Source organism: Camelus bactrianus, chromosome 11 (genome assembly GCF_048773025.1).
Source record: "Camelus bactrianus isolate YW-2024 breed Bactrian camel chromosome 11, ASM4877302v1, whole genome shotgun sequence".
In the NCBI taxonomy this organism is placed as follows: Eukaryota; Metazoa; Chordata; class Mammalia; order Artiodactyla; family Camelidae; genus Camelus; species Camelus bactrianus.
The window spans coordinates 12,614,344-12,630,270 of record NC_133549.1 but is presented as its reverse complement, the minus strand read 5'-3'; the positions used below and the strand labels follow the sequence as shown (position 1 = coordinate 12,630,270).

The following is a 15,927-nucleotide window of genomic DNA, read 5'->3' as shown; positions in this document are numbered from 1 at the left end:
TTTTTTCCAACCCCCACCCCGTATGGCAACTACCAATCTGTTCTCTGTATCTATGAGCTTATTTTTTTGTTTGTTTAGATTCCACATATAAGAGAAATCATAAGGTACGTGTCTTTTTCTGTTTGACTTATTTCACTTCGGCTGACTCTGATTCATGCTTCGGGCCTCAGCCCCTCTCGGAAGGAAGACTTCCTTCCCTCCCCAGACTAAGTTTTTTCTCCTACTGAGCAAGGTTCAAAATCGGTCCAGAAACCAGGCTCCGCCCATTGTCTCCGCCCATTGCCTCTGCCCCCTCCCCCCGTTGTCTCCACCTCCTCCGCCCGCAGTTTCCGCCCCCAGCCTGCCGAATGTCAATGTCTCTGTCTCCGCCCCCAGCACGGCCGCAGAGACTCCTGGGCGGAAGGGGCGTGGCTCCGAGCGCGGAGTGGCCGGAACCCGGAAGTGCGGGCTCCCTTGGGGCGGAGGTGCGGAAGCCTTGGCCGAGCATGGCGCTGGAAGGGAAGAACAGGAGGAAGTCGCAGAGTGCCCGGGACAGGTGGGGGGCGCGTGGCTCGTCTGCCCGGGCAGGGGAGGGCGTCTGAGAGCACGGGGACGCGGCGGGGGCGTGGCGTGGCGTCGCTGAGTGTCTGGGTTCGTGTCTAGAGAGGACGCTGACGGCTGCGTCGGTGGGAAGCCGGCAGGAGGCTATCTGGTTGGACAAGTCGCCGACAGCCTGTCCCGCGGCGAGCGGCCCTCCGGGGGCAGCGCGGGCCGGCTGGCTGCCCTCTTCGGCTCCTGGGAGCCCGAGCTTCAACCCGTGTACGTGCCTGCGCCCAAAGTAAGTCGCCGGGTTCTACTCCGAACGGCCCATTAGAGCAGCTTGACAGCCGGCCATCATCTGGCGGGGCCAGCTTTCTAAAGTGGGGCAGGTGGAATTACTTTTAAGTAACCTTTCATTGCTGGGCCTGCCAGTGAGAGGGACAGTGTGCTAACTTAGAGCGGACACTAAGTTAGTAAAAAGGATGAGGTCTCAAACGTAACCTAAAACTTTTAAAAGGAAACCGCCAAAAAAAGGAAACGGGATGAGGAGGAAGAAAGTCCATCCCAAATTCAAAGACCACTTTTGCAAGAACCTGCAAAAAAAATGAAGGTGAAGAAGAAATTTTCTGATGCAGACAAAAAGTTGGCAGACAGGTTGGTAAAATTCTCTCTTAATTAATGTTAAAGAAATTAGATGGTAAAGAAATGTGAGATTCTTACAACTGCAATATTCATTTTAATTTTTGCCTCACTTCGTAGTTTAAACACTTTCATTGTGGAAAAGTTGAAAAGGGTAAGGAAACCTTCGTACCCAGCAGCAACAGGTTTTAATACTTGGCCAAACTTTTTTTAATTTCTTTTTTTGAAGTATAGTTGATTTACAATGTTGTGTTAGTTTCTAGTGTACAGCATAGTGATTCAGTTATACATCTATACATATGTATATATGTGTGTATATATTCTGTTTGCTTGTTTGTTTATTTACTTATTTATTTTAATGGCGGTACTGGGGATTGAACCCATGACCCCACAGATGCTAAACACATGCCCTATCCCATATATTCTTTTTCAGTACTCGTCCAGTCTTGTTTCATCTTTACCCCGTTCATATCTCCCTCATTATTTGGAAGCAGACCTAAGACTTATGTTTCACCTATAAATATTTCAGCATGTATGTAAAAGATGAGTGTGGTTTTTTTAAACTGATGCAGATACCAGATTTCCACCATTAGCTTAACAGTTTTTTCTTAAACAGTATATTTGAATTGAGATCCAAATAGCTGTGCACATCCTTAACTTCTTCCCCTTTCAGAGAAGGGTGTCTTCCTCCTTGTCGAAGATGACTTCAGTCATCTGTGCTATTTATCTGTAATACAAACCTCTTTTCCTGCCTCCTCGGGGATTATGCCATCCGATGTGTGTATATATCTGTGCACCTGCACCTGTCTGTCCACGTCCACCTCAGCTTCCGAATGCTCCCAGCGGGGCTCACTGTCCTCATCACACGTCTTCCTCTGCTGAGGGGTGCCGTCAGTCTCCAGCTGCCCGTGACTTGGGAGCAGTCTAACGCTCTGTCTTTTCCCTGCATAGCTAATCAGTTGTCAGGCTCCGATGATGCTATCTTTTAATTATCTCTTCAGCCACTTCCCTTTCCACCCGCTCCCTTGCTCTGGCTGGTCTGTTGTCTTCTGAGATCCCTGCGGTTCACCTTGTCTCTTTATCGGTCTCCCTTATCCTGCCTTGTCCCTTTCGTAATTATCTTCTGCTCTGCTGCCCAGGTGATCTCTTCTGGGCACTGTCTGAAGTCTTCCAGGGCTCCCCATCTTCTGTGGGATAAAATATAAGCCCTTCTGCGTTACAGGCACCATCCCTCTTGACTTAGCTCCTGTCTTACAATGGTGTCCTGCTTCCTGTCACCCCTGCTAGTACTGTATACACCACAGCGGGCACAAGACGAGCCGCAGACCCTCTGTCCGGTGGAGCCCATGGTCTGGCGGTGGTGCTCGTGGTCGGCCTTTGCTGGGATCTCTGTGCTGTACACTGTCTCTCCCCCCAGACCCTTCCTTGTTTCTTCTGTGTTTCTACACCACCTGTTCTAAGTGTGACCATTTCGTTGTGAATTTTGCCTGGCTCTTCAGAGACTAGCCTACTGAAAGGCCTTTAATCGTGTCTTTAGCTGTGTACCCCAGAGGCTAGAACTGCACAGAATCCCAGTAAAATACCTGTTGAATGAATAAACCATTTTTATGACTCCTCCTGCCCGTTCTCCCCGCTCTCTCCTTAGCATCCTGGTCCAGTGCTCTTTTTGGACCTGTGCACCAGTCCTTTACAGTGTTTGGCATTTCGGAGTTTACTTTTGACAGGCAGTCCTTTAACTATTGCAGAGCCACTGTAAGGAGGAAAGCTGGCTTCTCCCGTTGCCCAGACGGCTCTTACAGAGATACTGTTCTGCCGGCATGTTAACCTTCACAGACCCAAGGGAGCGCTGCAGTAATGCCCGAAGTCTAGAGCAAGAGGGAAATTTAGTGGAAACTAAACCCCTGAGAGCTCTAAATGAACTAATTTTGTTTAAGTGACCTTTTGTTGCTCTCCTGTTACCTGGCAGTTTTAACATACCTTCAGAAATTGACCTAAACTTCCTCTAATTCTTGAGTTTCCTAAAGATACCAGTCACTTTTTCTTTCTTTCTTTTTTCAACGGAGGTACTGGGGATTGAACCCAGGACCTCGTGCATGGTAAGGCACGCCTCTGCCACAGAGCTGTACCACCCCCGCGCTGGTCACTTTCTGATAATGCTGTTTAAATGTAGATGTATCTGTGACTGGTAAGTTTATATTTAGGAAAGCCAGAAGTGGGGGGAAATATTTCTAATCGCCCTGCTGTGTCAAATACTAGACCTGATTTCTATGACTCTCTTTATTTTTTTGACTTAAAAAGAGAAAATGCTTTAGAATGTGCTGATTTGGAAGAAGAAATTCACCAGAAACAAGGGCAGAAAAGGAAGAAATCTCAGCCTGGTGTTAAAGTAGCAGGTAAAAAAGAACTTGATGATGTAGATGAGACAGTTGTGAATCAGAGAAAGAAAATTCAAAGCAACCAAGAAGAAGAGAGATTAAAGAATGAGAGAACTGTGTTTGTGGGGAATTTGCCTGTCACCTGTAACAAGAAGGTGAGTGTGTGGTCTGTGTGCTGTACACACTCAGAGAAATTAACAATTCATCGTTTTGTTTCACTGTGACTTTATTGAATAAGCACACAGTCAGTAATCTTTAATGCGTAACTTCATTTGTGATGACATGAATCATTCTGCAGGTTGACCCCAGGGCCCGCCTTTCCACGCCCGAAGTCCCTGCCCTCCCTCAGGCTTTGCAGGTCTCACTTGAACTATTGCGGTGGCCTCCCACCTGGTCTTTCCTTCCAGCCTTATCTTCTGTTATATATTTATGCCTTTAGGACGGAAGCTCCGTGTGTGCGGGGCAGTTACCCCCTCTGTTGACTGCTCCATCCCTAGCACTTGAAACCATGCCAGTGTGGAGGGGAGACCTGATGAATATTTGTTGTGTAGGTGAATGAATACGCCCCAGGTTTCTTCCATTATGTGGGGTTCATGAAACCAAAACACGCCCTTGACTTTCTTTGTGTTCATGTGACAGTCACCCTGTTGGTAGTCCCTTGGGTCAAAATCCAGCTCATCTTTTGAAGAACAATTTATTTATTTGGGGGAGGGGTGTGTAAATTAGGTTGATTGGTTGATTGGAGGGACTGGGGACTGAACCCAGGACCTGGTGCATGCTGAGCACACCCTCTACCACTGAGCTGCACCCTCCCCACTTTGAAGAACAATTTAAATTCCAACTTAGCTCCCGGTTTTTCCCTTTTCCCCTTTTGCCTCCTAGCATTTGATTTGTGATGATCTGGTAGAACAGAACCCACTTTACTTTGTGGCACAGTTTTGGTTATTTGTCTTCCTGTTAGATTGTAATGGCTCAAGGGGCGGGCATGTTTGTGGTACTTTACACATTTAATAAATTATTTTTGAATTAGAATTGCTTACAGAAATGATTGTCCAAGCTGTGAAACATACACACTCTTCACAGCCTGAGCCAGGCATATGAATAATGTTTAAAATTCACTCTCAGATTTTCCTTCAATCTGATGGTCTTAATTCCAGAAAGTTGAGAATTTCTCATAGTGACATAAGCATCCTTAAAACCCATTTGTGGTTAAAATACGCCAATGTCAAAATTTATGGAATATATAATCTTAGTTTACGTGCAGTAAAGATTATAAAAGATTGAAAGACAGAATGTTGTGTTCCTGTGGATATTAACATGAACTTGAATTGTGTTGTCTTTTTATATAAGTTTCAGTAAAACTTCTTTGTCTTCCAACAGAAAGTGGACTAAAGTGTATATACTTTTTTTTTCTTTTCATTTTTAGAAGCTGAAGTCATTTTTTAAAGAGTATGGACAAATAGAATCTGTACGATTTCGCTCTCTGGTATGTTTCCCCTTCTTAAGACTGCATACTCTTAAAACGTACTGCACTTAAGCCAGCTTTGTTAATGTGTTGGTGTTAGTGAGATGAGGGAGCCCCTGACTTAAACCTTTGGCATCAGCAGGCTCAAATCTGCTCCAAAAGAAGGGTCACACTTAGTGTCTGTTGCTGCCTCTTGGACTTTGTTGAATAACCTAATGAGCTCACGAGCTTTCGAATCCTTGCGGAGGCCAGCAGTGTATTCTGGAGGGAGGGCGGGCGGGCGGGCGGCTCCTGTCGCTGTGTCCGGTGACGAGGTGGAAACGTTGATGCTTCCTGAGCAGCATCTCTGGAATCACACGTTCATCTGGGGGGGTTCGTGTGACTGCAAAGCAGCACTTACACTCTGACATAGAAAGATGAAGTATTTTTTAATCAATTTAATGTTAAACCTGTGTAGAAGTAAAGGTACCCGATTTCACCTACGGAGCAGTCTATGGACAGTTACAGCCACGTCCCTGGAGCATGAATAAGCGTCACTCGTCTGCCTCTCCTGTAATGACTATGCGCTGGAATAGAGGAAGTGTTTCTTCCTTGTTTCGAGCCGCCCTCTCTCAGGGAGGCTCTCTGACATGGGGTTCCTCAGCCGCGGTCCCGTTGACGCTTCGTGCCGGCTGACCCTTCGTTGTTGGAGGCGCCCTGTGCGCGGTGGGGGCTGCTTCGGGGTGCCCCTGGCCTTTGCCCGCCAGGTGCTGGTGGGAGCCTCCCCGTTCCAGTTGTACCAACCAGAAGTATCTCCAGGTGTCGCCAAATGTCCCCAGGGGGCACAGCTGCCCACTCCTCTAAAAGCAGACATTTCTTGAGGCTTCAGTGCCATCTCAGTGATTTCTGTCATCGTGTTTCTGTCTCACTGTTGTCACATATATTTTGTTTGTCCTTTTGAGTCTCGTTTCCTCAGGTCAGATCCTTGCCTGGCACATCCAGCTGGCTGTCTGGCCAGCACCCCCTTTCCAGCACGTCTGTGCTCATCCCCGTCTGTCCCCTGCTGACCTCCCATGTTTAGTGGCCCCTCTGGGCTTAGCCCCCCCACCTGCTGTGGGTCATCCTGCCTGTTCCCAGCTGCGATTCCTTCCCACGACAGGCCCCTCCTTTCTTTTCCCTGGCTCCGCCTATGTTTTCACTCCCTCTCGCCAGGACGGTCGCAGAGGCCCATTATGGTCCCTGCTCCCTGTCTCCCTGAATTAGCCAGCTCTGCCTTAGTCCTGAGTCTGCCTGGAACTCCTGCCCGAAACTCTCCCCACTTCCCGTAACTCTTCCCCCTTCCCGTGAACGTTGTGCACGTGCCCTGGCCTGGCCTGCCTTCCCCGTGGGGCACTGCCCCGACTCTTCCTGCTGTGGGGTCGCTGGTGGCGCAGGGGCCCTGCCACGTGCCCTCCACCCAGTGCTCTGTTCTGGTCCTGGGGATGCTGCGCTGTCACCGTCACATTGTTCCTCTGCCCCAGTGGACCAGAGGCTGTGATTACAGATGCCTGTGTGCCTTGCTCCGTCTGGGGTCACGACTCCTGCACACTGTGTGCCTCAAATATGCGTGGAATTGACTGAAAGCTTTGTGTTCTTCCCACAGTCAGTGTCCTCAGTTCTTAGCCTGATGGCCTGCACAGGTGGCCCTGAGGCCCTGTGTCTTCCACACAGGACTGGCCTGCAGCCCGGGCGGCCCTCCTGGCCCGCCGTCTGTGTGGGCTTTCTCTCCCTTGTCCTTTCCCTCGGTTCAGCTGTGTTTTCTTATGGAGGTAAAACTGGTACATGGCATGTTAGTTTTAGGTAATATTCAGTGTAACAGTGCCATCTTTGCACACACTGCAAAGTGGTCACACAATCTAGTTACCAGCTGTCCCCATACCCACTGTTCCCTGTGTCTGTGAGTTTTGTTTTCTTAGTTTTGTTTTGTGTTTTAAATCCCACTCTTAAGTGACATAATACAGCCTCCGTCTGACTCATTTCACTTAGCACAGTACCCTCAACGTCCATACGTGTAGTCACAGGTGGCAAGATGTCCTTTTTCGTGGCTGAGTAGTAGTCCAACTACTCAGAAGGATTCCTAGACTATTCCAAGATACGTAGTCTAGGAATCCTTCCAAGTCCCATTTTGCCGGTGAAGATAATATGTATTTTTCACTGGGCAGTTAAAATGTCACTTATTCAGGCCTTTTATTCTTTATCCCACTGAATGGCATTTTTCCCTCTAAATTCTTTACTTTAGTGCCTTATGTTATACTCACTCGTATCTCCAGTAACAGGACAGAGATCCTTGAGGGCTCCTAGAAGGTGCCCCACAGGCCTGTTTTGATGACTGGCGTTCACATGTTGATCACTCGTGTGAGTGTTTCGCACATCTTGTGCTTTTTTCTGTTTTTTGAGAGTTTGACTCTGTGTTAGTTTGAGCAGGACAGACTGAGATGAAATAGTTAACGATTTCTTAGTTTTACTATATAAACTATCAGATGACTAAGAAAGAAGTAAGTTCTCCGAAGGAGATCAGTAATAACTGCCAAAATGAGCCTGGTGTCCATAGACGTGCCTGGACCGTGGACTTGGAGACTCTGCCTTCTCGCCTCTGTTTCTCAGGGCCTGGCTATGCTTGCGTTTTGCTGACAGTCAGAGCTGTTGACGTGAGCTTCCCCCTTCTCCGTAGTCTCCTGCCTGCCCTCTTCACCCTGAGGTGCGGCCTCTGGCTGGGAATAAAGTGACCCTGAACGTGAAGGGGGAGCTTCCCGTATTTGTCCAGTTCAGACACTGAGGGGTTTTATTTATTTATTTATTTATTGCCAACTGGCATATATAAACTTAAAAGATATGGATGAAGTAATGTCTTCTTATATTATTTATGAATTTAGTTAGACATTTAAAATCCTATAGCAAGACAATGAAATGTTAATTTAGAAGTGTCGCTTCTTTCCACGCTTGTTTCATGAAACAGTTTTCCTTAACCCTTTTCATGTGTGTCCTCGCCATCGTTGCCCCCTCATGGCCAGAGCTCAGGCCATCTGACGCGGTCTGAGGGCGCAGTGTGTCCCTTCCACCTGGCTGCAGGGCCGCTGCCTGATGATCTGAATACGGTGGTATTATTGGAATTTTCTTTTTAAATCATTGGAAATTTTTGTTCTCAGCCACCAGGTCCTGTTCATACACCATTAGGACAGTTGTTTCTGATTCAGTATTTCCTTATAATGTTTTTAATCACATCAGAATTAGAGATTTAGAATTCAATTAATGAAAATACAACTGATTTGAAACATTTCAAATATTGAATTTTCTTTAATTTTTTTTTTCTCTTAAAAGATTCCAGCAGAGGGCACTTTGTCCAAAAAGTTGGCAGCAATAACGTAAGTTTATAATTTGAGAAAGGGAGGAGTCTTAAACTCTCTTCCATTTTGGTTAAAATTGAGATCATTTCTTAACTGTATAGCTTTTTATATTCGGGTAAAACATCATGCAGCATTATTTTCTTATGTCTGTAATAGCATATCCATTTGTCGGATGTGTGTCTTTAAGCCTAAATGTAAATTGTAGAGTCATGGAAAGAACTGCAAGATAACTTACTAGAAAATGTGCCGTGAGAAATTTCAGCGACGTTTAATCAGACATAGTGTTTAAAGAGAATTCAGAAAGTTTTGCACCTAAATATTCTATTATAAATCAAGTGCCATATTTCATCAGTTCCAAGGTGCACATTTCCCCATCCTTTAATGTTTTAAAAATAAAGATGCATCTTAAAATCAGAGATGTTGTCTGGTTGCTGCTGGCTGGCCAGGTTTTTCCAGAGAAATTCTATGGTCAGACAGTCAGACAGAGAGAGAAATCGAATGAAGTAGTGCCGTCTGGATGGACCTGGAGATGGTAATACCAAGTGAGGTAAAACAGGAAGAGCAGTATTAGGATGTCACTTACACGTGGGATCTAAAAAAGAAGGACACCAATGAACTTACAATCAAAAAGAGACGCAGTCATAGGAAACAAACTATGGTTACCAAAGGGGAAGAGGGTGGGGAAGGGGTAGATTAGGAGTTTGAGATTCGCAGATAAAAACTACTGTGTGTAAAGAGATAAACAGCAACGTCCTACTGTGCAGCACAGGGAACCGCAGCCACATCTGGAATAACCTGCAGTGAGAAAGGGTATGAAGAAGAAGACACGTGCGTAACTGGCTCCCTGTGCTGTCCTCCTGCAGAAACTAACATACTGTACATCGACTGTACTTCAGTAAAAAAAGAGAGATAAAGGGAAAATTCTCTAGATTAAACAGGATTCAGAAGGCTTTTCAAGTTGAAGAATGGACAAGACCAAAGTAGGTCTAGGAGTATAGACTTGCGCGATAAAACCACATAGACATGCAGAAAGCGGTTCCTGTAAAAGTGGGGGTGGCGGTCGCCTCTGAAGGCGAGGACAGGCAGCAGGCGGACGGAAGGGCCGCGGAGGAGGAGTCTGGGCCGTTGCTCTGTTCATAGTGGTCTAAGCTCTGCGTGTGTGTGTGTGTGTGCCCGTGTGAGTGTGGTTTTTACTTGACGGTAAAAAGGAGACCTGAGGTGGTCCCTCGCATCTCCGCGTGTGTGAGATGCGGAGCTGCAGCTGGGCTGACGGTCCCTGCTCCCCCCAGCGATGGCTGGTAAGAGGCGTGGGCGGCATGTTTCAGCCAGTGTCTGTACACGTTGTGTGTTATTTTTTGAGTTATTACTAAATGTTTATTAAAAGAGACGAAACTTGCCCCAGGAATTCTTCTCAAGTGTTGACTGACAGTGGAAAATAAACAATAGTTACGTATTATAGTGATTTTGAGATTAATACATTTATGTGTTTTTTTTTTTTTTTTTTGGGCAGACGTAAAGTTCACCCTGATCAGAAAAACATTAATGCTTATGTTGTGTTCAAGGATGAGAGCGCGGCTACAAGAGCACTGGAAAGGTAACGTTTCTCTCTCTGATGTTCGAACGGAATTAGCGTATCTGAGTCTGTGATACCCGTTTGGTTCTTTGGTTTCCCTTCAGAGCGAATACCCCAGGAATTCGGTGCCCATTTTTAACACCCATTTTCCCTTCATATTTGTAACAGAAATGGGGCCCAAATTGCAGATGGATTTCGGATTAGAGTGGATCTTGCATCGGAGAGCTCATCTGTAAGTCCTGCTTGAGTTGTGTGAGCAACTTAACCGGAGCCGTGTGGAGGGAAGCGTGTTCTGAGCTGGGGCTTGGAGGGCGTGGGGCCCGCAGGTCACGTGGGGAAGCGGCGGGGACAGCCTTTCCCTCTGTGGTCACGGCGTGGGTGCCTGAGTGGCCCAGGGACCTCGGTCAGCGTGCGCTTCCAGGCGACCGCGGGGGGGGGGGGCAGGCCGGAGGGAGTGTGAGGGCTCCCCCGCGCCTGGCGGGAAGTCACGCACCGACAGTGTGAGGCCCTCCCGGGTGCGGGTGGAGGTGAGCAGGCGGGCTGACCACGCCCTGTTTGATGAGAACCGCGGTCATAAACTTACAGGCCGCTTTGTCAGCTCGGAACAGGGCACCCGACTCAGGGGGCTGCTGCAGGAAGGGGCCGAGGGCTTCCAGGAGAACGGGTGTGAGTCTGGCAAGATGAGTTGTCACCCAGGCAGAAACGTACTGAGCAGGATGAATGGTGGGGACTGGAACCTAACTGGTCTGGGGCAGAGCTTGGTGCGGTCACTGGTGGGTGGGGTGTCGGGAGGGGCGGCGCTACGGTTGCTGTTGGAGGGCGGAGCCCACGTGGCCCGCAGGGCTGGCCCTTCGCAGAAGCAGCCCCCGCCCCAGCAGAGCGCCCCTTTCTGGCCGCTGCTGCCTGTCAGTGGCAGCTGTGAACAGGATCCCTCCCCCACCCCAAGGTCCCCCTCACTCCAGCCGGGGGGACAGTAGTCAGGAGGGGGGGACCCGTCACACACCACGCGGGGAGAGGGAAGGGTGGGCTCTGGGCTGCGTCCCTTCTCCGTCCCAGTGAGTGATGACGACCCCTTCTGTGTTTCAGAGGGACAAGAGATCTGTATTCGTGGGGAATCTGCCGTACAGTAAGTTGGTTTAAACAGGTGAAGTGCCTGTTCATCGCCGAGGTAACGTGGAACAGCTGAGTCGTAACTTCCTGTTTTGCCTTAAGATTAACTTTAAAACGCGTGGAGTGTAGTTTGACCAGCGTCGTGAGGCTGTGGTTAACCTGCTGTGACTGAACATCCCCAGCTTTTCTAAGGCGGTCCCACATCTTTGCTCCCACTTCGTTTGAATTTGTTTTTAGAAATTGAAGAATCCACAGTGGAGAAGCACTTTCTGGACTGTGGCAGCGTCGTGGCGGTGAGGGTTGTGAGAGACCAGGTCACGGGAGCCGGCAGAGGGTTTGGCTACGTGCTCTTCGAGGTACGGAGGCTCGTGTCGTCACTGCCCTTTGACGTGTGCTGGGAGAGGCTGGCCCACCCGCTCAGAGATTCCGGCTTAAGAAAACCAGATTCATAACCACCGTGAGAGAGTACTGTTCCTGCGATTGCGTGGGGCCAGAAAACGTTTGCGTTCTTTGTCCACGTTAATACTATTCAGTAATGTTCCACAGACTGGATAGGAGAGGCATGGAATCTCTGAACCCCCACCTTCTGTAAGATGGGGAAGGAGTTGTTCACTCGGGTAGAGGAGTGCCCGAGTCTCTTTTCCCCTGTAATAGTGAAACTGGAGTGGTTATGTCCTTTTCCTCCATTTCTGGACTCCCTCTTCAGGAAGGCTCCCCAGTGGGTTCTTACTAACCAGGTCAAGACACGTGGCCCCTGTTACCAGGTGGCGCCCGGTGCTTCGGTCATTCCTGCAGCGCAGTTCCCCGCTGCCTTCCCTGTCCTGCTGCCGGGAAGTCCGTCCGTAAAGCCCTGTAACCGCAGTCCTGTGAACATTCAGGTTAGCACCTGGCTCTGCATCGGAGTAAAAGAACGGGAGCCTTGGACCCCTACAGGGCGTCTTGTCCGATGGCTCAGGGACTAGTTTCCTGCTCTCGGGCGCCTCCTGCGGCGGGGCTTTTGCAGGAAGAGCTTGAGAGCCTTGTGAGGGGGAGAGACTGCACAGGATGCATCTCGTTAGTTCGACCTGAGTCTGAGCTGAGAGAATGAAGCCTCCTGGACAGTGCCTTTCCTGATCCTTCGACAAGGCAGCCGGAGTGCTTCCCGGGGGCTGGATTACACCACAGGCAGAGCTCTGAGGACACTTGGGACTGGACTCCTTGGCTGTGGAAATGCGGGGGGGGGGGGTATCTACGTGCAAGCCTGAAAGTTCTGATCCGTAAAAGTCCGTTTTACTGGTTTCTTTGCAGATAAGTTTCTGGTGGAAAAAAATTTAACTGGTGTATATAATTTTTTTTTGCTTCAGAATACAGATGCTGTTCATCTTGCTCTGAAATTAAATAATTCTGAACTGATGGGAAGGAAACTCAGAGTCATGCGTTCCGTTCATAAAGGAAAGTTAAAACAAAATTCAAATCCTACTTCGAAGAACGTCAGTAAACCTGAGCAGGGACTTAATTTTGCTTCAAACAATGTTCAACATTCTAAAAGTTTGTTTATTGGAGAAAAGGCTGTTCTCATTAAGAAGAAAAAGAAAGGACAGAGGAAACATGGACAAACTAAGAAAAAACAGAAGTAACCACCTGAAGTTCTGGGGTTTTTTTCCACTTACTGGTAATAAAAGTGTCGTGAGTCCCCGTATTGGGTTTCAGGACTTTTTAATGGATGGTGCATGTGAAGCATGGACACTTTTTCCATTTACTCACGCCGTCACAGTACCTGAGGCACTGAAGGTGTAGGCAGGTTAGTCACCATGCAATGCGCTGACGGTCTGAGAGGAGCTCAGACTTGGGGTGAACAGGGAGGGGGTACGCTCAGGGGTAGAGCATGTGCTTAGCATGCTTGAGGTCCTGGGCTCGATCCCTGGTCCCTGTGTGAAAAATTAGATTTATGGTGAACATTCAGAATTTTAGTGATTATGTATCATTTTAATATATGTCAGAAGTATGGAATTTAACACTTCAGTTATGTTAAGAATTACTTGGGATGAGACTAAATTAAAGTGAGTCTCAAGAAAAATGAAACCTTATACTGACTGTACCTAAACAAAGTATCCAGATAACTAAAGTGGGAACACAGGCCTCAGGTCAGACCCTAATCCCTGAGAAGGAAGGTGTTGAGGGCTTACATCACAGCCACTCTTCTTCTCTTGCACTTAAGGTAAATGGGTTATGGGTTTTAATTTTATTTCATTACCCTAATAATGAACCAACAGAAACTTTGTAGCAAATGTTACTTTTATTCTTAACTGGTGGTTAGGCTGGTTATAGAAGTCCTTGGTAAACTGGCTACAGAGATTTCTTATTTTTAATTTGAAATAGTCTCCCAGGAAAACTTGTGATTATTAAATTGCTACCCAATAGAATCAAACTGTATTTGTAAAAAAATCATAGAGAAACATTTTGTGACGCAATATGGTAATTAAGTCCAAGTATACAGCCTCAGGGGAGAGACCACCACTGCATTCCCTCGGGACTTAGCCGGGCGGTAGCGCCCCCCCCCCCCCCCCCCCCCCCCCCCCGGTCTCACCAAGCTGGGCCTGCATCCGGGAGGGAGGGAGGGAGGGAACCCGGGGCTGGCCTGAGGCAGGCTGTCTGTGGTAACATGCACCAGGTTAATTAAGTGGGCAGGGGGGCTGGAGGACAGTGAGTTACTGATTATTGTGAAAGTCCTTTCATTTGGGCAGAGTGCAAGGAAAACCTACTGGGTCTTTAAAATATGGCCCTTAGAGGGGGCAGGGTATATAGCTCAGTGGCAGAGTGCATGCCTGTTTGGTGGAAATTAAAGAATTCAGTACCTCCGAAATGCCTCCTGGACTATATCCAGAACACAGTTGTAGGTGAAGAAAACCTGTAACAATTATATATATTTTATTTAAAAACCTGTGTTTTAAAAAGAGAAAATAAACCCATTTGAATCACCGCAAGATGCATTGCGGAGTAAAAATTTTAGAACTGTTACAATGCTTAGGGAATGTCATTTCTGCCTGATTGACTCATCTAGCTGACTGTGTTTTTTTGTCTTGGGGGAGTAATTTGGTTTATTTATTTTTAGAGGAGGGATTGGGGACTGAACCCAGGACCTCATGCACGCTAAGCATGCGCTCTACCACTTGAGCTACACCCTCCCCTCCTTAGTTGACTATTTTCTGAAAAAAATTTCCCGAAGTATCTTTAAATGGACTGGCCTATAAAGTCTGATAACTGATGGTTTTATGCTTCAGATCATTATCTGGGTACTACTGGGTGTTCCCAACCAGCTGGCAGGCCTTTTCAGCCCCCACCTCATTTTTACAGAGTGCCGGTGACAGTCACACAGCTGGGCTTCTAGTCAGTTTCCACTTCCCCACCGAGCATCACCGTCACATTCATGACCCCAGACCAGCAACATCACCAAAACCTGGCAACTTGCTAGAAATGCTGGTCGATGTGTGTTCCCGGCTCAGACCTGCCACCCAGCAATGTGCAGGCCCCTCAACCGGCTTTAACAAGGCTCCCAGGTGATTCCATACCCCTAAAGGAGGCAAGCCGCCCTCCACAGAACCCTCACCTGCTGACACAGATGAGTGAACCCCCTGAAGTCAAAGGCAAATAAATGCCCGTTTTCCTGCGGAGCAGCAGCAGCACAGCTGTCAACATTCTCAAAGGAGTGTTAACTGAGGAAGTTAGGTCCCCCTACGTTGAGTCACGTAAGTCAGAATTCACTTCTGCAAATACACACCAAGACAAAATTTTCTCCAAGCCCTTTAATATCACTTAAACAGCTGAGGCACAAGCAATAAAACTGCATTTTTTATGTTACAAGAAATGAAAATTCTGTGTATCTGCATGATATACCAACTTTCTCAAAGATCTCTTCTGCAATGACATTACATTAAACACTCTGGTCCATAGGCTGAAAAGGTCAGAAAGGCAGACAAAATGATATGAATACCAAACTCACTGAGGGGGACGAGGACTCCGACGTCCGCTGACTGCCCACGGTGCACGCCGCACAGGCCGTGCACGCCGTAAGGTAGGTGGGAACCCGAGCTCTCCCCATCTGTTACTGCAACAGCACTGACGCTGTCAGGTCAGCCCGTTTTCTATGCTGTCGCTCTAAGTGCAAACTGGAAGCAAACAAGAGGGCTCTGGCAGAGGACGCAGGCCATTGTGCACTCACATTTCCATTTCCAAAGGTTTCAGACAAGTGGGCAGCGCCAGCACACGGGACGTCCCAGCTATTGTCACCCTGTGCACCTCCTGGGGGGCACCACCCGGCCAGCATCACTCCCGCCCGGTCCCATTGCCGTGGGAGACCAGCTAGGAAACAGTGTTCCCCAAGTATGGGTCCAGGGCAGAGAGGACCTGTGGAGAGCCAGCTTTCAAAAGTGGGAGCTAATTTTAAAGCACCAAAGCTGTCATTTAAATCCGATGTACTTGACATATCAGCTCTACAGTAAGGATGTCACTGCCTTCTCAGTAAGCATTAGATCGAAGCTGATTATTTCTCAGAAACCAAAGGATGCCCAGCCTGGGCTGCACCACAGCATTCCCGGCGCCTCGTCGTCACCCTCCTCAGGTCTAGGCTGAGCCCTCACCCCCGCTGGCGCCCTGCCCTTCCTTCCCCACCCCGAGTCCATCCTCTCTTGCCCTCGCTCCCTCCCCACTGCATCCCCTCTGACTCCCACCAGGTGCACCTTCCCTCCCGACTGCCTGGTCCGCGCTGTCTGGGCACGTGCAGGACAGAAGACGTTTCCGAGCTTCACGATCCATCACTGACCCGTCACCACTATACTATTTTGGATTTGGGATCCGATTAGGACAACGGACTAACCAGCCCGTTTGTACTAGTCACCCCACCTCACC

The 15,927-nt window shown here is 48.2% G+C and overlaps 1 protein-coding gene across 3 annotated transcripts; it reads left to right on the top strand.

Moving 5' to 3' along the window:
- Window positions 1-377: 377 nt before the first annotated feature.
- Window positions 378-12,721, top strand: RBM34 (RNA binding motif protein 34). 3 transcript variants are annotated; one of them, XM_045522511.2, is made up of 12 exons: window positions 378-535; window positions 643-817; window positions 1,037-1,173; window positions 3,457-3,688; window positions 4,960-5,019; window positions 8,335-8,378; window positions 9,871-9,954; window positions 10,102-10,165; window positions 11,020-11,059; window positions 11,281-11,399; window positions 11,808-11,921; window positions 12,387-12,721. In XM_045522511.2, the coding sequence occupies exons 1-12, from the start codon at window positions 486-488 to the stop codon at window positions 12,657-12,659; spliced, it is 1,392 nt and encodes a 463-aa protein (XP_045378467.2). In that variant the 5' UTR covers window positions 378-485; the 3' UTR covers window positions 12,660-12,721. The 3 variants fall into 3 exon arrangements, with proteins under 3 accessions (XP_045378467.2, XP_010961150.2, XP_045378468.2); XM_010962848.3 differs by lacking the exon at window positions 11,808-11,921; XM_045522512.2 differs by lacking the exons at window positions 11,808-11,921; window positions 12,387-12,721 and adding an exon at window positions 11,750-11,791.
- Window positions 12,722-15,927: the final 3,206 nt, after the last annotated feature.